This window comes from Bubalus kerabau, chromosome 11 (assembly GCF_029407905.1).
Source record: "Bubalus kerabau isolate K-KA32 ecotype Philippines breed swamp buffalo chromosome 11, PCC_UOA_SB_1v2, whole genome shotgun sequence".
Taxonomy (NCBI): Eukaryota; Metazoa; Chordata; class Mammalia; order Artiodactyla; family Bovidae; genus Bubalus; species Bubalus kerabau.
The window spans coordinates 90,355,227-90,380,819 of record NC_073634.1 but is presented as its reverse complement, the minus strand read 5'-3'; the positions used below and the strand labels follow the sequence as shown (position 1 = coordinate 90,380,819).

General features: G+C 46.1%; 1 protein-coding gene across 4 annotated transcripts in view; it reads left to right on the top strand.

Moving 5' to 3' along the window:
* The window catches only part of GRHL1 (grainyhead like transcription factor 1), a 49,332-nt gene that overhangs the window by 13,175 nt on the left and 10,564 nt on the right, over nucleotides 1–25,593 (top strand). For all 4 annotated transcript variants that reach the window (XM_055540955.1, XM_055540956.1, XM_055540953.1 and 1 more), the window contains 5 exons: nucleotides 515–609; nucleotides 19,001–19,159; nucleotides 22,967–23,054; nucleotides 24,340–24,479; nucleotides 25,542–25,579. In XM_055540955.1, the coding sequence (XP_055396930.1) occupies nucleotides 515–609; nucleotides 19,001–19,159; nucleotides 22,967–23,054; nucleotides 24,340–24,479; nucleotides 25,542–25,579 (520 nt within the window). The remainder of the gene's footprint in view (nucleotides 1–514; nucleotides 610–19,000; nucleotides 19,160–22,966; nucleotides 23,055–24,339; nucleotides 24,480–25,541; nucleotides 25,580–25,593) is intronic.

Here is a 25,593-nt window from a genome sequence, read left to right as displayed (position 1 = left end):
ATACACCCAAAGGTTCATCATCACTCGCATGCAGCAGCAGACCCACACACGCCGTATTTTGTCAAGTAGCTTAGTGAAAACCCTGTTCTTGACGTGAGTGTGACCTTCATGTGAAAGCACTGTCTAGGTCACAGAACAGCTCTTAATCTTTGAGTTACTTTTTTTCTTTGCCTTTGGTAGTGTTCATGTTCTCTTTCAGAAGTATAAAAAGAATCGAGTTCCAGTCTTGATTCTCTGGACTAGTTCTGTGGCCTTGGGACAGATATTTAAACTTTTTAGACCTAAACGTCCTAATTTTGACATAACGGGATAAAATTAAATACATCTAAGTTTGCCTCTGTGAAAAAGATTCTGTTATTCTTTTTCTACCCTCTTTGAACTTCTTTCAAGCCCAAAAATATTAATTTAAATTATCCAGCAATGATTATATGAAAAGCTGAACCTTACAGTGAACTGCTATAATCTCACGTTGGAAACTGGAAATCATGACTTCTGTCTCTCATCCCTCACCCAGCTGACTACAAAGAAAGCTTCAACACCATCAGCAACATTGAGGAGATCGCTTATAATGCCATTTCTTTCACTTGGGACATTAACGATGAAGCAAAGGTAGGTGCCAGCTCTTAGAGGAGTGGGAGGGGCTTAGTGATTTGACAGCCGGGTTTTTTTTGGGGGGGCGCAGTTTTTGTCGTTTTCACTCCTTCGCTACAGAGGAGGGAGAACAGGCAGGGCTAGGAAGGCAGGTCACAGCCGTGGTCCTGAAGGGCTCAGAGCAGGATGGGCCTCCAGGAGAATGACAGCCCCCCTCCTTGGCCTGTCCCCGCGTCCTGTTCCTTAGCCAGCTGGGTCTCACTTTCTGCCTTTTCATTAGTGCACATTTTCCGGAAGCACAGCATCTTCCCAGATGTTCTAAAACCGTCCCTTTCCCCTTTTCTGTTCTTTCTTCCTCCCCAAAATACAGTCTTGGTGGACACTCTGTGTCCTGGGTAGCAGGGCCCTGGTGGGGCCGGCAGCCACCATCCAGCCTCAGTTTGGACTCCTCAGTCTGGGCATTGCTTTCTCCTTTGTGAAGTGGAGTTAATCCATTTCTGCTCCCTCTCCAGGCATGTTGTAAGGTGTCGAAACAGGACCGTGAAGCTCGGGGAGTTTCTACAGGTTGTCATCAGAAGGTTCCGTCTCATGTTGATGCTTTGTGAAGGCAACTCTGTTACTTACGGTTCTTCTCTCTTGGGCTTTGACAAGTGAAGAACTGCCTCCAATTCAGATGGTCATTTGGAAGTTTTAGTACCTTTTAAGAAAAACTAAGTATATTTTAAAGTCATTCCTGCCCTTCCCACAGCCTTCTTTTCTTTTAGTATAAAATACTAGTGCTCATTGGAAAAGACCCTGACATTGGGAAAGATTGAAGGCAGGAGGAGAAGGGGACGACAGAGGATGAGATGGTTGGATGGCATCATGAACTCGATAGACGTGAGTTTGAGCAAGCTTTGGGAGATGGTGATGGACAGGGAAGCCTGATGTGCTGCAGTCCATGGGGTTGCAAAGTGTTGGACGCAACTGAGCAACTGAACTGAACAGTGTTCCACTATTTCTTTTCGTTGCATTAAAGTTTGGGAGCTCAGGTAACACAGTAGAAACATATGAATTTGGGGCAGTTGTTAAAGTAAGATTGATCTTAATATTTGTGGCAGTAGTAGGAATACTTTACTCTATCAAGGTCCACGTTCGAAGTTATCCTCACCTTCCTGTCCTTTCTCAACTTCTCTTTTATTTATTCAACAAGAATTTTAGCAGTTGCAGAGTAAGACACTACATTAAGTGCTAAATATCGTAGAGTTTAATTTTTCCTGCCTGATTGCTTGTAAAAAATTCTCTGACTAGATTCTTGAGAACAGTTTTAAGTTTGTACTATAATTGCTTTCCTTTCTTATTGTCTAAAGCAAAAGTGCATCTTTAAGAGTGCAAGGTATAGTCAGTGGGGTCCCCCAGTCTGTTAGGAAGCTTAAGTTCTTGTAGTTGCCCCAAGGTTTTCCTGCTGACCACCTCCAGCCTATGCAAACGTCTTTAGGCTGCTTATCCCAGAGTTTGGAACAAACACTGCAGAGAAGCTAGTAGAAGGAAAAGTGAACTTTCCACTTTGTATAGTTGTTGTTGCAGTTATTCTGAAATGAGATGCCTTAAATAGGGCTCGCTGTGCAAGCAGCCTGTAAGAAGAGTGGGCCCTGTGTCCCTGTCCACCCGTCCCTGGGCGCTTCTGTCCTTGAACCAGGCAAGTCTGTCCTGATCTCCATGAGGGGCTGTGGGGAAACCGTGGAGGAGCTGATCAAGCACCCCTAAGTCCTGAACTCACTTTTCTGACTTATCTGTGATCTCGGGTTGGTCCCTTGATTCACCGGCTCAGTTTCCCCCCTGTTCCCCTTGGAGAATGAAAACCTCACGGTGGCCAGCTCTGTTGGGGTGTCATCAGGACTCAACAGGCACTTGATGGGGTGCGTGGAGACCGTGATGGGAAGGCCCCGCGTGTGGGCAGGGCGGCTTGTTTGTTCGATGTGTCACTCTTCAGGGTGGGAGTAATGAAAGCCCAGCTGACGGGCGGGGATAATGGCTGGTTTCATTCTGAAGGCCTTCAGCATGTTTGCATTAAAGAGAAATAGTGTCAGAGGCGTGTCCCTAAGTAGTCTTAGTAGCGTTGTTAATTAATGTAGGTAAATTCAGTTTCATTTCCCCTTCCAGACCCCCACGCAGGCTTGATTTTTTTCAGCCTTTGCCAGCTCCTGGATGGTGCTGGTGTCATTGCTTAATGAGGCTGCTGCCTTTTGAAGCGGTATTGGGCATCAGTTTCAAGCGTTTGTTGGAATGGAGTCTGTAGATGTTTTGCTTCCCCTGGCCAAGTTGATGTTTTCTGTCTTTACACTTATAGTCACGGATGCCCCAGGGTAACTAGTGTGAACAGACGGACACGCAGAATCCTGTTCAGGTGGCCTTTTTTGAATTTCAGTTTCTGAAATCATCCCACTTTCTTGTCTGATTTAGGATGCGTTTGTTGATTCTTAATTCCAGTTCATTCTCCCCCACAAACATAGGGTTTCTTAGAGACATGTGGCATTCCTTTCTTCCCCCACTTTAAAAAAATAAAAGATACCTAACATATACCCTTTTTGCCACACCAGGAGAAGTAAGACCAGAGTTCTAGCCCCGGGTCAACACGAGCATCTTCTCTGTAGATTCCACTGCTCTTCAGGGATGATTGTTTTTAGGACTCATCCGGTTTAATCTTGAGCACCTTGGCTTAGGTTCTAGTTTGGGGAAAGCCCTGTCTAAGTTAGACTCATCTTCTCCTGTCCCTGTCTACACTCCATTTATCAGCATAAGCATGTACTTGCTGTTACCATGGAAATGCAAAGAAATTATGAAACTTACATTAAAAAAAAAGTTTATTAGACTTCAAAGCATTAGGGGAAAAGGAAGTTGCTTGGAAAAGCAGAAATGTCTTAGAAACAAGCCCCCGTGGCAGCCCTGGTCTGTCCCATGTCTAGACCCAGTTCGTTCATTTTTCTGTACTCCACACAAAATTAAGTCTGTTTGGGTAGCCATGCATCTTCTCAAGAGTCAGGAGTACCCAGACAAATTAAAGTTCGTCTGGCATTCATACTTCATTGAGAAATGACTTCATCAGATTTCTTCCTTCCTGATTTATGACTGAGATCATACGCTTAAGGTGATTCTGGTACAGAGAAGCGGTTCCCTGCAAAACATTAAAACAGGGTGCTCTGGTGGAGTTTGGAATATGTCAGGTAGGAGGGCACTGGTCCCTGGAGGATTAGGAGATTGTTGCGGGGGTCGGGGGAGACATAAAGGAAGGTGGGAGGAAGATAAACACAGACTTGGGCTCTGTAAAGATTTCATCCAAATCCAGCTGTGACCCTTGCCCCCAGTTGCAAGAATTCGTAACTTTATCCTCCAAATATCCAGCTACCTGCTGTGCCCATGGCCCAGTGCTCTGTCCTGGCTGAAAACACTGGTGTTGTAGTTCAGGTGTATTGCGGGTTAAATGGGCTTTTGTGGCCTGAGATCCTAAATATAGCATCATGTTTCTAAGGAAATGAAGCTTCACCAATGAACTTTGGAGACACAGATAACTTATTGGCTGGGGTTATCTGTTCTGCACCAGTTTCCGTGTTTCCAGTCAAGTGAGTCGTTCTGGATAGCCTTCACGTCCTGGAACAAGGTTTAATTTTTTGCTTGGACTATAGATCTAAGAGTTTACAAGAGCATTAAGATTTGGATAGTGATATGAAGTAAGGGCCTCTCAAAGCCTGAAGATCTAAAATAAATAGAGGAAAAAAGAAGTTAGGGGGAGAGAATTAACTTGTCTGAACATCAGTTTTAGGCCCGGCACCATGCTGAGGGGCTTTCCCTGTGTTGGCACCTAGCGGGCAGTACCACCTGCCCAGTACCCAGGAAAAGGCGCTCAGTCCTCCAGGTGGGAAGACGTTTGCTGCTTGTCATCCAGGTGAGATCACCCAAGGAGGCAGGCATCTCCACCTTGAAATGGACAGAAAGTGATCCTGCCAGGGGGAGACATCTAAAAGTGTTAGCCCTAATGATCAATAGCGAGGCATTATGGGTTCACTAATACAGATTGCCTTGGTAAGTAGAGCACTTTTGCTACAAGGGAACAGTTTATACTGATTGTTGGATGAGTGGTGTCTGCCTCCAGAGGAGTGGAAATTATAAACCGAAAATCCCCCGTATGGAATCAAGTGACACAGGACAGCCAGTTCTGAGGGAGCCTGGCATCCAGCGGAGCCCCGCTCGCAGGAAGGGGTTGTGCTAGTGGGACAGGACATACTTGGTTATAGTTAACTGGACAGTGTAGGAGCTGGGAAGGAAAGCAGGGGCCGCTGCAAACAGAGCTCAGGGTCGCTTTGATCGTCTGTACGTGCTCTGAGCTCCTGGGTATGGAGCATACCTTTTAAAGATGTGATGAAACTCCAGGGAGGTGGAATATCTCACATGTTTTTTTCTAGAGGTGACTTCTAAATCCTTACTGCCAGGTGGGTTGGGTGCAGCTGCCAATCACACAATTTCGTCTTCTAAACACTAACAGTGAAGAGTTTGCCGTCAGACACGCGCTCAGCTCCTACTGGAGTGAGCACCGTCAGAGGAGGAGTAGGTGTAGGTCTTTCCTGGATTTTGCCTTCGTGGCTTAAAACCACCTGAAGACTCGGAAGAGTCCATCCTGTGGGCCGTGCTTTCTGATGTCTTCATTGGACCCGCAGGAGGAGGCACTCGGGGTCGGGTGGGAGGAGGGCTCTCGCGGTGGATGGAGCTGCGCCTTCCTCTCCTCGTGGCAGGATCTCATCTCTGGGAGGGGGTGATCAGAGCCCGTTTCAACACGCCATTTGTCTCTTCCTGGTTCAGTTCCCTTGCCTGGTTCACCTTCGGGGCAGGGCCAGGGCCCGCAGAGAGGAGACAGGACCAGATCAGAACATCCTCTCCCTCGTGGGAGAGAGAGCGCTGTGTGCTTTGAATTCTAACGTGGCAGCTCTCAGGAGAAACGCTAAGGCGTTCTGCCGGGTTGTCCTTCTGAGCCGAATGTCTTCTGTGTCACCGAGAGGCTCGTGTTACAAAGTAAAAAGGATTGGAGTAGAACACAGAGCCCACCAGGAGCACTGAGAGCCTGGGTTGGGCTGGAGCACGGCGGTCTTTCCCTTTGTTCCCTGTCTCAGCAGAGGGCTATGGCATTCCTGCTGCAGGATGACAGAGGGGTGGACCCGTGCTGGTGACTTGAACTTAAGGCTTTCTGTGTGTGCTTGTGAGATGCAGGTTTATGAGTATAATAACTGTTGTTTCATCTAAGCATAATATTTGGAATTCATCATGAGAGTAGTCTTTAGTTTGTTTGGACTGAGCCTACTGCTTGCATTTAGAGGGATTCCATCCTGGTGAAGCACCCAGCAAGCGCTCCAGTAAAAGAAGGTGTTGCCACCCTGGTTGCATTAAGCATGGGGCAGGTTTGGTTTGTTTCTCAACTTTAAATTTCCAGTGTGAATGGGAGGGAGGCGGGAGAGGTGAGTCAGACACCTTACTTGCGATTGCAATTAAGTGTAGGCATGAAATTTCAAACAAAAGTGTATCATCCCTGGCCTAAATACTGGAGGAAGCCAGGAAGCATTGTTACTTTTAAAATGAAGGTACGAGACTTTCAGAGTCCAGCCAAATGCGGGCTGGACTCTCCAAGCGTTCTGTCCTTAGACCCTAGAGGAACTCAAGGGAACCCGGGGGCTTCTGAGCTGACCCTCTTTCTACTCCATGCAGTTGGAAAGTATGCGTTTATTAAAGTGAAAGATAAAAAATGTTGGTGCCAGAAAGTCACTCTCCTCTACAGGGAATGAATAGTCTTTGAGCTGTGGTTTGATCAGAACTGAAAGTGGTGAGAAATTTTTCTGGAATGGAAATGTGTGGGGTATGCCTTTCATTAGCTGATACGGGATGAATTCTTGACTTTGCAGTTGGAAAGCTGACTCTGACGAGACCGCCCTGGGTCTGACTACCCAGGGAGGTTTCTGTTTTTAGAGCAAGGGTTGTTGTGCTTGGGCTTGAAGCGTTTCACGTGTTACCCTAGTGTCTGGGCAGGAGGTCGGCCCCGTGGTGAGACCGAATGCGCCGATTCCCGGTGGGCCTCCCGAACCTGCAGGTAACAAAAGCGCACGTTCATCGCCGCACACGCCTGCGGGCGAGGCCAGGCCTGATGGTTTTGGTTGGACGAGGGAGACACTTGGCAGCTGAAGAAAGCCTCGGTTTGGTAGTGAAGCCTGCATCTTGTGAAACGGGTTTGAGGCACTATGTCAGCCACTATGAAAAAGTGCTCTCACTTGAACTTGTTTTTCAGTCTCTCTGGAGCGGGGCGGGTCAGAGCTTCCCCCTCGCTCCGCCCTGCTGCGGTCACAAAGCAGTGAGCTCATCTCTCAAGCTTTCTTCTCTGATGCTTTGTCACCTTAACCCGCCTGCTCCTGGGTCCTTCCTGGAAATTCCATCTTGAGTGGTTTTCTGAGTCTGTCATTTTAGCCAGAGAGGGTTGACTCTGCCCGGACGTTATTAGTCATAACTGAATTTACCTGGAATAGAGATCTGGGGACAGTGTAGGACTTGGGAGTTAAGAGTTTCTTTTTTTTTTTTTTTTTTACAAGGCAGGTCTTCTTCATGTGAGACTCCAAATCTGGTAGTAAAAATAAGTGGACTCTATATTAATTACCCAGTTAGGCACTTTTTCTTTAGCTTTTTTTAAAAAACGTTCCAGTGTCTAATTTGAAATTTTGACTGGAAGTCAGTTTGCTGGCCAAGCCTGCCCTTGTGACCATCTGCTCCCAGTCCTGTACTCTGTACTAGAGATGCTGGCATGTCCGTGTTTGCCTTGCTTCACACCTGCATCCAGATCTTCACATTTCAAACAATCATTCTGTTTATTTGGGACAACAGGTGCCAAGCCTCTGTATCTGCCAAGTGTCCTTAAGTTCACCAGGCCCTGCTTGTAGGACGTGACAGAGGGAAGACGGCCTGCCGGTGCCTCCAGGAAGTTTTTCTCTCTCTCCTTCTCTTTCTTTGTCTTTGGGACTTCTCCTGGCTCTCTGCAATCTGTTGCAGAGACCAAAGCTGATGTGTGGGCGGCGTGGGAAGGCAGCGCTGTGGCCGCAGTTGGGGCGATGACTAGACCCTTATGTTGTCTTTGGGGAGACGCCCCACGTTGCTGGCAGAAGATTGCAAGTCAGTGCTTTGCTCTCTCCACACCCCTCCCCTTGCCACCCAGCCTTCCTGTTCTTTCTCTCCTCTCCCAATGGCCGTCTGATCGTCTAAGAAGGAACACACTCACACACTGGTCGCACGTTTGAAGGCTCTTATTTCATGCCGATGTTAATTCTGTAGTGGGACTTTTTACTCCCCGCATGTCATCAGAAGAGTGGGGAGGTGTGACTTTCCTGGGATTAGCCGATGAATCAGTGGTGGAGCTGGACTCTGCGTCTCCGTCTCTGACTCAGCCTCTGATACCTTCTGGGGTGTAATTAATTAATTAGGCCTGTGCATCGGGAGTAAGCAGGGGAGCGACTAGGCTCCTGCAGAACTAAGAAAATCAGAGTTTGTTTGGTTTGGGTCTCGCCCGCCCCACAGTTGTGGGAGAGGGAATGTTGAAGATTAAGTGTCTGCTGTGGAATACTCAATAGATGTTCCTGTCTGATTAGACTTGGACCTTGATTCCTTCCTTTAAACTGGTTCCTACTCCATTGGTTTCAGCTGGCGTAACTTCCCTATACACATATTGGAAAAATGGGGATTTTGTTATCTTGACGTAGTGGTATTAGATTTGGGGTAAGAATAAACCTGTGCTGTTGATCTCACGTTGTAATTTAATTTGTCAGGAGGTTTCTAACTAAGAAAAGCGACTTAGAAATATTTTCAAGTGATTTTTTTTTGGACTCATATGGAAATGAGTTAAATGAAAGCTTGTTCTAGGATTCCTACTTTCAACTTAACAGACCAGTTACATCTCAGGAATGAGATTATGAATATGATCTCTTTGACTAAGTTGAGTTTAATAGTAGAATGAGTTGAATTTAATACAGAATGAGTTAAAGCAGTAATGACTCCCAGAGGCAGCAGGGACAACACCCATGAGGGCTGCCACTGCCTAACGGGGCCGAGGCACAACTGTCTCGTGAGTTACAGGAAGTCATCTGGAAATTGGGCGTAGAAGCCCTGTTTGATTTGGAATATAGGAACCCTTGATTTCATGCATCCTGATCAAAAAAGAACCTTCTGCTCGCAGCCCCTTGAGGGTCACTCTTTCCCCTGTTTCCTGCTGCAACACACAGTTTTTCCGTTGGGAACTTCTTCAGGCTTTCTGTGTTCATTGTGTCGTTGTGATTTCAAGAGCACAGATTTGTGCAGGAGGCGTAGGTCCTGGCTCTGGCTTTGTCATCTGTGTCCCGTGTGCCTGACTCTTCAGAGCCTGAGCCACAACTGGATGCTGTGTCTCTCTTGCGTTAAGGTGCTGAGTAGCCAGCTTCTGAGCCAGGTGATGCTCATGTTCAAGGTAGACGTTTCTGGGGAGCGCAACAAGGAGAAGTGCATTCTTGGGATATAAAACATTTTTTGGTTATCAGCTTTCTGAAGCATCTTCCATAGTTAAATCAGCCCATTTTTCTTTTTTTCTTTTCCTCCTTCTATTAGATCGCTTCTCTTTTCTTGCGTTTATTTACCAGGCAGTTAGAACTCCATCGAACTGTCTGAATGTGCACTTAATTCACAGTGACCCACATGGAATTCTGATCAGGCATGCTCTCAGCCATGCAGGCTGATGCTTTTCCAAAATTCTTGTCATATACAGTCTTATTTCAAAGATGAAAGCACCATTCTCCCTTGACAAATTGTTTCTGTCATTATCGATCCCTTTAACTCATTTCTAATAGCCTTCCAGGAAATTCTATGCAAGGCAGTTAATCTGTTGCTACTGTGTGGACGGTATGTTCCATTCATTCAGCACATGATTCATTGTGCTTTTCTCTCTAGGATCACTCTGAGGGAGTGAAAAGCAGTACAAGCAGAAAGCCTGTCCTCAAAAGAGGGGACACTTTCTATGTGATGTACAGGTCATAAGTGAGGTTTAAAGAATGCTCCCAGGGTTTCCAGGTTAAGGGGGTCCCTTCAGCTAAGGGAGGCGAAGGCTTTATGGAAGAGATGGCACCAGCGCTGTGCTTTGAGAGATGGCGGCTGTGGAGTGTTTTTGCAAAGGCCGTCTGATGGGACCTTTCTTCTCTCTTATTCCTGCCCCCAGAGTAGTTCCTGTGAATTTCAGAGGCACCTGCAGCAGCTCAGTCTGCAGAGGTGCTCTGGTGTATTGTAGCACGGGAAACAGCACCAGGACTTAGCTGCTACGATGCTCGAATCTTTTAAGAAAGTCGTAGACGTTACCACACTGTCAGTATGACACGAAGCTACATGTGAAGGGATAACATGCCTAATTATCACATCCCACTGTTAGGTACCTGCAGTTGCTGTGAAGGAAAGATGTCACTGTACATAATACTTTAAAGTGTAAAAGTAAATCAGTACAGTAGACAGTCACCTCATGGCTCACTCTGTGGGTTTACCTCTGCCCTAGAACTTTCCATACCTGTCCCTCTCTGTGTGTCAGTGAGCCTCGAAACTCCATAATCTTTTTCCAGATTGAGGGGTGTATGTAGTCAGTTGTTCATTTTACAGTTATCTATAGCTGGTGTGTATGATAAACTGCTTGATGTCCTGGATTCTAAACATGACCTCAGTGTTCACATGTGCTTGGAAAAAAGATGTGAAGTGAATAACCTGTGAACTTGGGCAGCAAGTTACCTAACCTCGAAAAAGTCTCATCTGTGCACTGGGGTCAGAAGAGAGCGTTTCAGAGATTGTTTTGAGGGCCAAAGAGTCATGTACATTGTCAGAGTACAGCAAATGTAACTCACATATCATAGCAGCATGTAGTTTTGTTTGTCTGGACTTTAGGAATCTGGGGGTCATCCATTCAGTGAATGTTTTTTTTTCTTATTGGCCAGGCACTGCCAGGGTGCTTTGGGAATGTAAAGCTGAGTGGAACATGGCCCAGTTCTCTGGAAATTCAGAATTTAGTGAAGGTTGCTACTCTAATATGTGCAGTCATGACGTAAACACAAAGGAGTAGAAGTTACCTTAGAACAGGAAGATGAGAGGAGGTTCCCTTAGGCGACGCTTGTGGTGGCATATCCAAAAGCAGAGACATTACTTTGCCAACAAAGGTCCGTCTAGTCAAGGCTATGGTTTTTCCTCTGGTCATGTATGGATGTGAGAGTTGGACTGTGAAGAAGGCTGAGTGCCGAATAATTGATGCTTTTGAACTGTGCTGTTGGAGAAGACTCTTGAGAGTCCCTTGGACTGCAAGGAGATCCAACCAGTCCATTCTGAAGATCAGCCCTGGGATTTCTTTGGAAGGAATGATGCTAAAGCTGAAACTCCAGTACTTTGGCAACCTCATGCAAAGAGTTGACTCATTGGGAAAGACTCTGATGCTGGGAGGGATTGGGGGCAGGAGGAGAAGAGGATGACAGAGGATGAGATGGCTGGATGGCATCACTGACTCGATGGACGTGAGTCTGAGTGAACTCCGGGAGTTGGTGATGGACAGGGAGGCCTGGCGTGCTGCGATTCATGGGGTCACAAAAAGTTGGACACGACTGAGCGATTGAACTGAACTGAACTGAGTGAGTCCTAAAGAACAGTTAAGAATGAGCCAAGTGTTCAGAGCCCAGAATGAGCCTGTGATGTGAGTGAGTACAGAGCTCAAATCTGACACCCAAGGTGAGTGAGGGGTGGGGTGAGGAGGTGAGTCCAGACTCTGAAGGCCCCGATCTGCCCGAGTGAAGACCTTGGACGTCACCCTGTAAGCAAGCTGTCTCAAACCCTTGGGGTCTATGGACCGAGGAGATCAGGGCTGGAGTTTCTTTGCATTTTCAATTCAGTGATAAGACTTTTTAAATTCACAGGTATGCTTTGGTGGCCAGCTGCTGCCAGGAGGTTTCATCGCTAGTGTTTGTGCTTAGGTATTAAGTTAGAGCCAGACACAGGCCGGGTGAGTTCCTGGGGGTGCTGTGTGGTCAAACATTATGCATTCAGCTGTTTGAATAGAGCAGTTATTTCTCAGACTAGGATTGGATATGTTCTTAGGGGGCAAGGAACTTTTTTTTCTCTTTCAAAAAGGATGCATGTGTTATTCACATTTGAGAAACATGCTGTAGGTGGTAGGAAACACGGCTGGACAGGTGGGTTGCATCACAGGCAGCTTTTGACTGCTGAGGAATTTAGTCTGTCACATAGGCAGAGGTGAGTGATTGAATGCCGTTGAGTAAGAATAAATGATTAAGGTTCTGTAGTGATCCCGGTGTTTGGTGGTTGCCTAATGTCAGGGAAGCAGGCTCTCTCTTTTCATTTCCTGATTTGTGGCCATTTTATTGTTTAGACAGTCCTCTCCTAGGGGTTGAAAGAAAGGTGGGTTAATTTATGTAAATTTATATTAGCTTTTTTTTTTGGTTGTGTGTTTTTGTCTGTTCTGGGGGCAGGGCACTGTTATGTGTATTTAAAGTTTTGTTAGGATTTGAAACTTGTTAAATTAAGATTTGGAGCTAATAGGTGGATTTTTTATCTACCTATGGTTTTTCTGTCTCTCATTAACAGTTTTTAATTCAGCACCAGTTAGGAGAAATGCAAAAAATATACTAAACACGGGGAAAAACATTTTTTTTAATGGATCACACATAATCCCTGCCATCAAGGGGCTTAGAGCAGCGGTCCCCGGCCTCTTTGGCACCAGGGGCCGGTTCTGCAGAAGACAGGTTTTCCACGGACAGGGTGGGGAGGACAGTTTCGGGATGATTCAGGCACATGAGACTTACTGTACACGTTCTCTCTATTGAGATTACATCAGCTCCATCTCAGATCGTCAAGCAGTAGGGGACCCTTGGCTTGCAGCACTCACAGGGTGACGGAGTGACCAGGGATTCGGTAGAGGTGGCGTGTTCAGTGTTCTTGTTCTTTCCTTTCCCAGACCTCAGTGATGGGTGCAGAGGCCCTTGGCCTGAAAAAGGCCACAGGAGTCTGGGGAGGCTACTTAACTACCACGTGATAGATACTAAAATGGAGCTGCGATTCTCTGGGGGTGGCTAGGGAAATGCATCTCAGAGAAGTCCTTGCAGTTGTTACTAGGTCTTTAGTCATAAGAGAGATGTCAGTAGAGAATGAAATAAAGGTTATCATAAATTGAGTGAGTGAAAGTCGCTCAATCGTGTCCGACTCTTTTCGACCCCATGGACTATACAGTCCGTGGAATTCTCCAGGCCAGAATACTAGAGTGGGTAGCCTTTCCCTTCTCCAGGGTATCTTCCCAACCCAGGGATCGAACCCAGGTCTCCTGTATTGCAGGCAGATTCTTTACCAGCTGAGCCACAAAAATAAGGACCCCCCCCAAAGTGTGTATAAAAAGTCTTGTGAAGAAGGTGCGGAACTTGAATAGTGTGGAGCTGGCATACGGAGGGCTTGGGAACTCAGGTCCGTTCCTTCAGGCTCTTTCTCTAAGCTCTTCAGTTGTCTCCGTCACCAAGGTGATGTCACGTGGCTCCTCCACTCTCACCTCTCACTTATGAGCGTTGCTTTGATACTTTATCATAATGTAAAAATTGGAGCCCTTAAAATGAAAAGTTTATTCCTTAAAAAAAAAGTTTAATTAAGAAAACTTGATCCAAACTGTCATAAGGGTGGTTCAGAATGTTCTCAGTGAATCTAAAGGTTCACATTTTGAAATTTTTCTTTCCTTTCATTGAGAAAACCATACTGTGCAAGTCAGAGGACATGATTTTCACCAGTGTAGCCGCAAGGTCATTGTCATACGATAACGTGTAAAAGTTCACCTAAATCACTGGGGAAAAAATTAAAGCTGTATTATCTGGCTCTCAGTTTCTTTCCTTGTATGTGAAGAATAATAGGGAGTGAGTATGACTGTTGTGGTAGATTTTTGATAAGAAACAGCCTTTTTGTTTATGAAAATTAACCTAATATAATATATTTAAGTTAATCGGTCTCATCACTCAGCTTTTGACTAAACTGCTTATAATTTTTGTAACTTTCACGGTATGAATTCTAATTACTTTGTTAGTGCTTTCTTTCTATGAATTAGGTAGATGAACAATATTTCTAGAACTTCTCCCTGCAAATGAAATTCACTTGTTTAAGCTCACACATCTGACTACTCCCTTTAGATTAGAGAGTAAGTTTTCTGGAATTATGTCTTGGTTGGTGGTATAGATGACGAAGCCCCTGAAGAGCAGGCAAGTTGGGAGTTTATAGAGTCTGTTCTTAGCCGCGTTCTCTCCACCTGCTGGCACGTGAGCTGCTCACCGTGGCTGTCTTCTGAGCACACTGGTTCCCTCTGTCTTCCTCCTCTTTCTTTCCATGAGGGGTGGCCGTGGGCACGGCAGCTGGCTGGCGAGCTGTCTTGTGTGGCTGCCACAATGCTTCCTGGGAGAGTCATCATAAACTAGCTCAGGGTCTGGTTGCTTGTTGGTTCTGTGCTTGTCAACATTTGGAATGAAAAAAAAAAAACCTATACAAGTTACTTCTTCGAGAATGCAATTCTTTATTCTCTTGTTTTTATTTTCAAACTGAGTTTTGAGGACAAGATTAAATCTTTTGAAAAATTCTAAGTACATGAAAACAAAATTAGATTTTTTGAAAAGTTCTAAGTTCGTGAATTCTCAGCCAGTAATGAGGAACTGTCTTAGAAAATGGGCTGGACATTGAAAGGAATCTTGCCAAGCATCTTCCACCCGTTTAGCAGGGTTTTGTGTGTGTGTGTGTGTGTGTGGTGGAGGGGAGGGTTAGGTTTTTTTTTTCCTCTAGTGATTTTGGATGGGGACATTGATTCCTCATCTTTTGAGATTTATGTTCCAATTATTTGAATAAAGTCTAACTTTTCCTCCAAATCAGTGGTAAAGAAATATGAAAATAGAGAAAGGGTCATTATTTGAGTTCTTAAAGATCTTTATGTCATTCTGAAGAAGGAAGATTGTGTATTCTTCAGCCTACTCTCAGGTTCCAGATATAAGACTTTTTAAAGTGTGTGTGTGTCTGTGTGTGTCTGTGAGCATGCACACATACTTGTGTTTTATAGAGGAGGGATTGGATGTGCAATAGTTCATCTTTCTCTTTCCCACCTTCTTTAGCGGATATTGGAGTTTTTCTGTAATCTCATTATAGAAAGTATTTCTCTACACAGTGAGAATGGTCTGAACGTTCGCTTATCCAGACGTGGGTGACTTGGCCTGTTGTCCAAGGGCAAGTCAAGGCCAAGCTGCCACGTAGAACCAGCCCCTGGGTTGACGCGGGTGAGGAACAGAATACCCCCGTCTTGTTGCCGCCCCAGGACGCGGGGCAGAGCTCTGTCTTATGTCGTACATTTGCTGTCTCCCTGTCGTGGGTGCCACTGATAAAAGTCTGTCACCTTCCTAAATAAAGATGCCTGGACACCGCGCTTCTCCTTCAGGACTTGGTGGAGTCCCCTCTGCGAGCCTGGGCTGCGTTGATAGAGGTGGGGGTTCACGGGAGAGGTCACACTGGTGAGACATCCCCAGCGCCTGCCTTCTCAGGGGGCCACTTGTGTGGAAAGTGGAAACGCTGAGTCACAAAAAGGGCCTGACACTTCCTCACTGTTCCCACGTTGTGGCGACGTGAAAGTCAGTTACGTCCCAGCAGCTTGGAGACTGCCCCTCAGGCCCTGGCCATCCAGCGGGCTGTTCATGTGAGTAGTTTTTTCAAGATACCACCACCCTTCTCTGCTCACGTGTTGTTTGTGGCGGCGGCTTTAGCAGCATCACTGCAGAGCTGGGTGGTTGCATTTGGCCCATGAAGGCGAAACTCTTATCAGACCCTCTGCAGAAAAAGTTAGCCTACTCCTGGTTTAGAAGAATACTTGAGAACTCCTTCGTGTATCTCGGTTGTGTTTATTCACTCCTCTCTCTACATGTTCTTTCCCTTGTTAAAAACCTGCGTGCTGAGCATGTGCTGTGTCCCAACCCCAGGAGCAGAAAGGCTGGTCTCTGTCCTCCTTGGGGACGACCAGCAGTCAGCCTGACACCCCCATCCAGACACACAGCTCATCCCCACGCATCAGCCCCTGTGAAAACCAAACATCACGCAAGGAATAAACTTAAGAAATACAGTCTGACAGACACTCTTCTCTGGTCTGTTTATCTTCTAAACTAGGAATTCTGGAGGATTTGCATGACCTTGTTGAATAGTAAGGTTGAGCAGATGCTTTAATCTTTATCTTTCCATTGATTAAATGAATATTATTATTTGATAGGACTGTATCTCTGTAAAAATTTTTTTTTAATATAAAAATGCCTAATGGGATACATATAAACACATGTAAGCACATCTGAACTTCTTAAAGAAAGGAAATCATACATTGGAACTTGTTTTACTAACCTCAGAGTTTTGGAGCCAAAGGAGCACTTTTGTGGCTCAAAATGTATAAGTTTGTAAACAATAATTACTTGACAGCAGTGGTTTTGACTTGGCCAATCACGAGAATGACCAGAGAGGACCTGAAACTGTCCTCAAGCCCAGAACCCACCCCGGGCCGGTGGGAGCAGGAACAGCAGGGGCAGCCCCACAGTCTCCGGTACAGGCTGACGGCCCGGACTTCCAGGCGAGTCAGGGTGTCCAGCGCTCACACTTGCAGGCAGGCTGATGTTCTGGCCACACTTTGAGAACCAGTGTTGCACAAGATTCTTAATTTTATACAAGTAGTTAGTATGATTGCTTTAAGTGGCAACCTTACATGGTACTCTTTTAAGAGTATGATACGTAAAAGTTGATTGATCAACATATTACACAAAACTGTTGTTACTAGACTTACAGAGTAGGAATGTAGGGTTCATCATCTTTCAGTATAAATACCAACCTGGCACTGCAGTTAAAAGTCACCTGGGGTGGTCTCAACAACCCTGCGCTTGACCAGTGGACCCTGGCCCATGTCACAGCACAGTTAGTGACGGAGCTGGGACCAAAACTGGATGCTTTGATTTTCAGACCAAAGCCTTTCCTGTTGACCACATTACTGCTTGCTAGGACGTACATACGGCATCTTGCCCCCTTGTCAGCCTTTGGTTGAGGCTTAGACACAGCATGCATGTCCCCCTCAGGGCTGACGTGTCCCCCTCAGGGCCAGTGTGTACCCCTCAGTGCTGGCTGTCCCTGTGACTGTCCGGCGTGTTCCCGAGCCGCCCTTGTCTTTCTCCTGCGGGCCTTTAGCCCACTGACTCTGAACTTTGTGTCCCTGGACCAGACACTGCACATGCTGTTCACCTTTTACCGGTATGTCTGCGTGTCTGTCGAGACAAGGTGGCATTTTTTAATGCTGAGTTAGGGATGCTGTCCACTCTCTCTGATCCCATGTAGAAAACTGTCAGGTTTGGAAAGAGTTGGTGTTAAAAGAGAAGAATGTATGCAAGAAAGTGATCGCAAGTGGTCGTGAACGGTAGGGAGAGTGGACCCTTCAGAGATGTCTCTCTGAAGGCTCTGTGTTTATACTGACCCTGGGATTTGGTGCCTGCTTACTTCTGCTCTGAATAGAAACGTGATGCTGGGAAGCCAGGGGAGGTTAGGTTTTAGGTTGGATTACCGTGAAATCCTCTTGTAAAGGGAATATCACTTTGGAGCAAAGACTTCCTGGAATTGTGGAGGGTAAAGTGCAGTTTTCCCAGGCAGCTGTTTTTGAGTTAGGAATTGAGCCTTGTGGCCTAGAGTGATAAGAGAAAAGCTTAGATTTTCTACCAAGTTGTAAAATAAAAAATGTGACCGTTCGGTTACTGTATGTGCTCTGTTGTTTGCATGAACTGTTGTCTTTCTGTCTGCGATTCTGTTTGTCCTTCTTTCATTTATTCCATAGACTAACTTTTTAAGTTGGACTTATAGATTGTATATGAAATGTTTTTTTAAAAAAAACATATGAAAAGATATAAAGTCAAAGCCTTGAGTTTCTGTAGATCTGAAATTCACATGTGCTACTTTTGCCTGTGTATCTAGATGTATGTATTTAAAAAATTAGAGCAATTTGCTCATATGCTGAAAATTAGGTAAACGGAAAGAAAAAAGATAAGCAAGCTAAGGCAGTACTAGATCAGAAACTGTGCCAAGTATTAAGAAAAGTGCCAACAGCTCTTGGAACTCTGCTTGGTGTTCTGTGGCAGACTGGATGGGAAGGGGCTTGAGGGAGAGTGGATACATGTATATGTGTGGCTCAGTCCCTTCACTGTTCACCTGAAACTCACGACATTGTTAATCAGCTAGACCCCAGCATAAAATAAAAGGTTTCTATTTTAAAAGGTGCCAAATAGAGAAAATGGACCTAGCCTACTGAGTATTTACTATCTAGTTTGGGGCTTCCCTGATAGCTCAGTTGGTCAAGAATCTGCCTCCAATGTGGGATACCCCAGTTCGATTCCTAGGTTGGGAAGATCCCCTGGAGAAGGGAAAGGCTACCCACTCCAGTATTCTGGCCTGGAGAATTCCAGGGACTATATGGCCCATGGGGTCGCAAAGAGTCGGACACGACTGAGCGACTTTCGCTCACTCACTAATAGTGCACCAGTGTGGTAGGTCTGTGTTTAGTTGTTAGGGCTGCTGGGTTGTCACCTCATGGACTGGCCAGAATCTAGAATAAGGGTCTGGGGCCTTCGAAATGTGCCAGGCTGTTTTACAAACTGTAGTTCCAGTAATACCCACCATGTGGAGCTTATGCGTCAGAAACAAATTCTAAAATGAAAGCGTTGACTGGGAGCTCAAACACCTGTGGACCGGGCATGGGGAGGTTAGAATCCAGACTCACAGGTACGGGGGCCGGGGCGGGCGGTGCGCCCTGAGCATGTTCATGCTTGTGTACAGGATTAACCTGAGTTTCTCTTAAGTGACAGCCTTCAGTGCCGCTTCAACCATGTGACTCACTGAGTTCATAAACTCCACGATGTTGGAACATAGGTTTTACAGGTTATCCTAGGAGACGGTATAGACACAAATGCAGGCAGAATCCCCAAAGAGTTTGCAGCAGGCTCTCAAAAAGCTGCAAAGAGCACCTGTGCCCCCTTGGAACTTTTAAAGACAACATCAAGAAAGACAACCGGCCTCATCCACTTTCCGATTATTAAATAAGTGTTCTGGGAGGAGAATTGACAGGGCTCAGAGCTGTCATTCCTATGGCCAAAAGTGGTTTTAAATTAACCCCTTATTACCTCTTAAAAAAAAATCTTCTTTTAAATGAGAAGACAAGCTCTCGTTTCAAACATAATCTGAATCATTTCCATGGTGTTAGTATTTTTACCAGCTGTGCAATGGGTTACTGTCAGTGCCTGTTGCTTACAGGATCTTTTTCTTCCATTTGCAGGTTTTCATCTCTGTGAACTGCTTGAGCACAGACTTCTCTTCTCAGAAGGGTGTGAAGGGGTTGCCTCTGAACATCCAGATTGACACCTACAGCTATAACAACCGCAGCAACAAGCCTGTGCATCGGGCATACTGCCAGATAAAGGTCTTCTGTGACAAGGTAAGGCCATCGACTGGGTGTGGACACTTAGAATCCACCCTTCCTCATAGGAAAAGACCAGGGCCTTTCTTATACTTAAGTCCAGTAAGGATGTACTTTGAACTATGGCGTTAGAGAAGTGGTGATGCTTTTGAACTGTGGTGTTGGAGAAGACTCTTGAGAGTCCCTGGATTGCAAGGAGATCCAACCAGTCCATCCTAAAGGAAATCAGTGCTGAATATTCATTGGAAGGACTGATGCTGATGCTGAAACTCCAATACTTTGGCCACCTGATGGGAAGAACTGACTCATTGGAAAAGACCCTGAAGCTGGGAAAGATTGAAGGCAGGAGGAGAAGGAGACAACAGATGAGATGGTTGGATAGCATCACCAACTTGATGGACGTGAGTTTGAGCAAGCTCCGGGAGTTAGTGATGGATAGGGAAGCCTGTCGTGCTGCAATCCATGGGGTTGCAGAGAGTCGGACACTACTGAGCAACTAACAGAACTGAAGCAGATATTGCTGATCACATAATATAGCTGATCTTAAATTAGCAGTTCATGTTTTAGCCATGCAAAACCACATTACACAGGGGAGAAAACTAATATCCTTTTGACTGAAAAACCAGAAGGGTCAATAAGCACGTTCTGTCGGGCTTGCCTGACAGGGTGGGACGTAGGGACACTGCGCCCAGTCCTGGGTGTGCCCTCAGCTCGCAGGGACCTGTGGGCAGTGGCCTGGAGTTGGAGCTCTTCCTGAGCTCTGTGTCCGAGGACTTCCAGTCTGCGTCGTCACTGGCACACCTCCCTCCAGGCTGTTCGGCAGGTTGTCCAGCAGCTCACTAAGGAAGGGGAAGATGAACTGCAGATTCTTCCTGACAGCAGCAGGTGGGTGGGAAGCGAGAGCACGGGCCAACATGATGTCAGTGTCATTCCTTTTCTCTGCTGTGACGCCTTGTTTTCTGGAGAAGAAATGGGCACTTTTGCCGGGTGCAGCGCTCAGCTGGATTAAATTCAGAAAGAAGCTGGCAGGCCCTGGTGCCCTGGGGATTGGAGACAGTGGTGTCCTCTAGAACTGTCCACTGAACTAAGAGTGAAGATGACTCTGACTTTTCCCACTCAGAAATACTGGGTTGCATTTTTTTTTCTTGCAAATCTCCTCTTTTCATCCTGTTTGAACCTCTGTGTTATGAAGATTTTTTTAGAAGGTGCTAAGAACCCGGAAGTGAATTTGCCATCAGAGGCCTGGTGTCCTGACTTGTGCTTTGGGTGCACGGAGCACTGTGTCGGCTCCAGGGGGTGAGCCTGAGACCTTCTAGGTCCAGAGGGCAGGTCCAGTGATGTTTATTGAGTACCTGCCATTTGCCTCATCATGTTGTTATCAGTTGTATTAGTCTTCTGTTGTTGCTGTTGACAAATGACCACAAAATTAGTGGCTCAAAACAACACGTGTCCGTATTCTTCCAGTTCTGTAGGTCAGGGAGTCTGACCCAAGTCTTACTGGGCAAAAGTCAAGGTGCCAGAAGCCTGATTTCATCTGCAGTCTCTCGTGGAGAACCCGTTCCCCTGCCTTTCCGCTGTCTAGGGCTGCCCGCAGTCCTTGGCTCATGGCCTCGCTACCTTGCGAGCCATCCTGCCCCCTCCTCCTCTGGCTCCTCCGCTATGTGGACACTTGTGACTCTCCCGGTCTTGCAGTCAGCCCAGCCTCCTCCTCTTGCTGTGGAAGCGACGGAGGTCCAGCCTCTGGGCATCAGATGTGGGCATCTCTTAGGGGGCTCATTCCTCCTCCGTTTCCCCCCCGCCTGCCCCCCACTTTCTCACATGCTGCATCTTAACCGGTCGTAAGTCACATCTGCTCTGGAGCAGAGGTCTCTGACCCTGACTCGAATTTTCTTCCTTCATGCCACATTCTTCTTAGAGCCAAAAGAAAAATGATCATTATATCCATGTCCTTTTTCTAAAAATTCTAGGGAGAGGTTAAAGTTCGTATGCTCACATCATTCCCTGTGCCTTGGCCACACTGCTACAGTCCCGCCTATGTAGTTTTCATCTCTGGAAGATCAGTTTGGATCTATTTTATGTCTTCCAAGACTCTGCTTACCACGTTCAGTTTTTCCCACAGGCTCTTTGAGCACATGGACTGTGGCTTCGGTAGCCTAGCCATGGATTCCCATGTCAGTTCTGGGTGTTGCGGTGGTTTCATCCTCCTCCTCACTCAGGGTTTCCTGGCTCCTGGGATCTTAACAGGACACCAAAGGCTGTGACCTTGACCTTACTGGCTGTCGGGTGTGCCTGTCAGCTTGAGTCTTCCTGAGCCTTGTCCTGAGATCTGGCAAACCTCCTTGGAAACAGTTGCATCTTCCAGGTCTTCTGTTGGATCTTCCAGGTCTGCTAGGCAGGTCTGGGGGCTTCCCTGGTGGCCCAGTGGTAAAGAACCCTCCTGCTAATGCAGGAGACGCAGGTTCAATCTCTGGGTCAGGAAGATCCCCCTGGAGAAGGAAATGGCAACCCACTCCGGTATTCTTGCCTGGGAAATCCCAAGACTTTGATATGGAGTTATTTTTAGACTCTCAGAAGGAACTGAGCAAGACACAGACCAACCCCAGATGGTAACAGCAAGGAGCCTGGTGACCTTGGCCTCTTCTCCATCAGGGACGTAGTGTTTGCATCAGCTAGCAGTGGTGATGGGAAAGTTTGTGTGTGTTGATACATTAGTGATGTATCGATAAATGTAGAAGATGGTTTTTCATTCCATATTTTAAAATGTTGTTTTATTGTATAATCGTGCCAAATCAACTGGATGATTTTTATTGCCACTGTTTGCTATCAGGGAATGTATTTACTGAAGAATAAATAACCAGTTCTTTAACCAAAAAAAACGTGCTATTCACTCAGTTGTGTCTGACTCTGCAACCCCATGGATTGTTGCTTGCTTGGCTCCTCTGTCTGTGGGATTCTCCAGGCAAAAATCACTGGAGTGGATTGCCACTCCCTTCTCCAGGGGATCTTCCCAACCCAGCAATTGAACCCAGATCTCCTGCATTGCAGGCGGATTCTTTACCGTGGAGCTACCAGGGAATGTGAATAACTTTGTAAACAAATCTGCACCATCTAGAAATAAATGCAAGTAGGTCAAACAAAATAGCTAACGAATAATTTTGTTTCCATTTTGCTTGCTTGCTCAATTTCAGGTTGTGTTGGTTCCTGATGTACTTGTGGGTCCACTTGTGCAGCCCTGCTGTTCTTTGTGTACTTCTGTGTACATGTGTGTAAATCCTCTTTGTAGGCCTGGGAGTAAAGTTTTTCTTTTAAGTGACTGCAGATTTCTAGCTAAATATTTGCTCTTATGAGTCATAGTTGGTTGGATCTATCACTTAGTCAACGCCAAGACCTTGGACAGAATCACAGTTTTCAGTAACCACATTGGCCGTACAGGACAGTATACTCAAAGTGGGATCAGCTTGCATTTTTTTCTCTCATTTTCTTGTTATTAGACGGCAAGAAAAGTCACTTGTGTCTTTGAAGCCAGTGTGCAGTACATTAGCTGATTTTCTTGGCTTCCATATGACCTGGCCTCATCTATTGTTGAGGGGAATTCTGCGCTCAGTTTTTTAAACAAGGGTTTTCCTGTAATTTTTTTTCTAGTTTAAAAATAGTTTTAAGAAAGGGCTTTTTTAGAGGAAACTACTGTAATAAGCTCCACAAGTATAATAAGCAGTGCAGTTCATCTCCAAAGAGGAGGTATTTTCCCACCGAAGGTCACAATAAGAGCTAAGCATTTTAAGAGGGTCAGTAAACAGAGCCATGTCTTGTCTTCTCTCCACCCAGGGAGCCGAACGGAAGATCAGAGATGAAGAACGAAAACAAAGCAAAAGAAAAGGCAAGTGCACTGACCCCAGCTCCCAGTTGAACGCCTGTAAGTACAAGTGTTTCTGCCAAGTGTTTTAGACCTTTTCGTTCCAACAGTAACTCAAGGTTGTAAACAGAAGCTAGCGTAGTGGGTATTTTCTTCTTACTGCTGTGAAGTGATAGCTTTGCTTCCTTTAATCAGGAAGCAAAGACCGACGAGGGCCTGAACTAAGTCGTGCTCAGGAAACTCCAGGAAGGAGTCCTGAGTTTTTCCAGAGTTCAGACGATTTTGGCCCTCGGTTCTGGTTCAGGTTGCTGGCTACCATTCCTGACACGTAACACACATTCCACCCGAATAGCTGATGATGAGATTGGAACTGGCCTAGATTTTTAAGAGTAATAGTAACACCCTTTGGAACTCAGGTTGTCTTAATTTGAAATAGCGTGGTGTTCTTTTGTCAGATATTCTTAACATTTGCAGAATCTATAGGGCTTCTGTTTGGACGTTGTACTGGGAAAGCTTTTTTTTTCTTTTTCCTTTTTAATATGGCCAGCATTCATATTCACAGAATCCCGTAGCTCTCAGCTAAAAGGAAGGAAAAGAGCACACGCTCTGCACAGCTGGAGCTGGGGCATATGCTCTGCGCGGCTGGAGCTCAGACGGCCGCACCTGCTCTCTGCATGGTTGCTGCCCAGCAGATGTGGCCTGAGCATGCCCATCCGGGCTCTGCCACTGGCCTCACAGTGCAGCTCAGGAGATGTCCCTTCAGAGAGCCGCTCGGCGGCTCGGAAAGCTCATCACTAAGCACCTCAGGGCCGAGGGCTGGGGGACGGTGGAGTCTGTAGTTCAGTAAATAAAGAATTAGACAGTCACGTTGCCTCTCTGCCTCCCTGGGGTTCGGTTCTGAAGATGAAGGTCTGGAGTTGAGGTGCCTGTTCTGAGGTCAAGAGTACACTGCTGTCGGAACAGATTACCTAATGAGGAGAGCCAGGGTGAAACTACCTGTAAATTATGTTTATACAATCGTTAAGTTTTAGCCTTTCAGGCAGAAACAATCACATACTTTGTCTCTGTTCTGGATCTTTCTCTGTGTGTGTGTGTCTTTGTGTTTAAATGTGGCTTTTTCTCTCCTGCTTTTGGTAAGATGTGCGATTGATTTTAGTGCAAATACAAACACATTGTGTAAATTTTCGCAGTTCAGGCAGCATGACCTGTATCTGCTGTTCTGCTATAATTTAAGTTTCTTAAACAAGGAAGATGCTCTGTAGCCTGCCTGCAGTCTGGGAATGGAAGCTGCTGACTGTGGTGTCCTCCTGTTTTGTTTTGTTTTGTTTTGTTTTGTTTTTTTCAGTTTCTGACGTCAAAGTACCACTTCTTCCCTCTCACAAGCGCATGGACATCACGGTTTTCAAGCCCTTCATTGATCTCGACACGCAGCCTGTCCTCTTCATCCCCGACGTGCACTTTGCCAGCCTTCAGCGGGGTGCTCACGTAGGTAACCCGGATCCCAGGGTGGCTGTTAGGAGGCGACAGGCCCCAGGAGAGTCTTTGGCAAACAGAAGCCAGAGCTTGGTGAGGTCTGCTCAGGGTTAGGGATCAGCTCTTTGGAGTGTCTGGTTTGGGCGACGTGACGTTCTCACGGTTAGGTGTGTGTAAGCATCATTGCCGTGGAATCGCAGCCCCAGACCTGCGGACTTAATTCTGTATGGATGTTATCTGTTGGTGTCTTCGCTCTTTAAAAGACACTGGAATGATAACATGTGGAGTTGAGTTTGTGATCTTGTGAATTTCACTTCCATGGGTCTGGACAGGAGGGAAAAGCCAGAGGAATACCAGGAGTGGGAGCCTTAATAGGATGAAGGATGTCTGAGCACTCTCCTCGCAGTTTCAGTTAGGGGACCGTCACTGGCACATGGTTGGTCGTGTCTTGGCCACTAATCTGAAATTTATCAAAGCTGCAGGCACACTCTACTTGGAGCAGAAGCTCAGTGGAGGTTGGACTCAGGCGGAGTGGAGCATGCCCTCCACCTGAGTTCAGGTAGATGCCCCAGAGACGTATGCCAGGAGCTTTGTACACAGATTCCGACAGACAGATGTTTTTTCAGAGTTCTTCAGGAAAGGCACTGCCAGGGTATTCAGTTTCTCGTGAGTCTAGGGTGAGCGGGGTTCAGTAATCTTGTGCTGTAAAGGGCCCAAGAATAAACATTTTAGGCTTTTTGGGGTTGAAGGCTCTCTGTTGTGACTTGCGTCTGCTGTTGTGGGGCCAAAATGACCTTAAACACTGCGCCAGGAATGGGCGTGGCTGTGCACCAGTAAATACTGTATTTACATAAATGGGCGTCAGGCCAGACTTGGTTCATGGGCTGTAGTTTGCCAGCTCCTGAACTGGAGGAGTTCAAGACATCTTTAAGAATCTGGTCATTGAATAAGGCTAACGGAGTTTGTGTGAGATTTACATTCCAAATTACTTTCATTTTAGGAATAATTTGTTTAAGGTCTGAAATATTTTAGCATATGCTTGAAAAACAATCTTTTTTTTTCCCTTGGCCTTAGGTCCTTCCCATTGCCTCAGAAGAATTGGAGGGTGAAGGGTAAGGTTTATGTT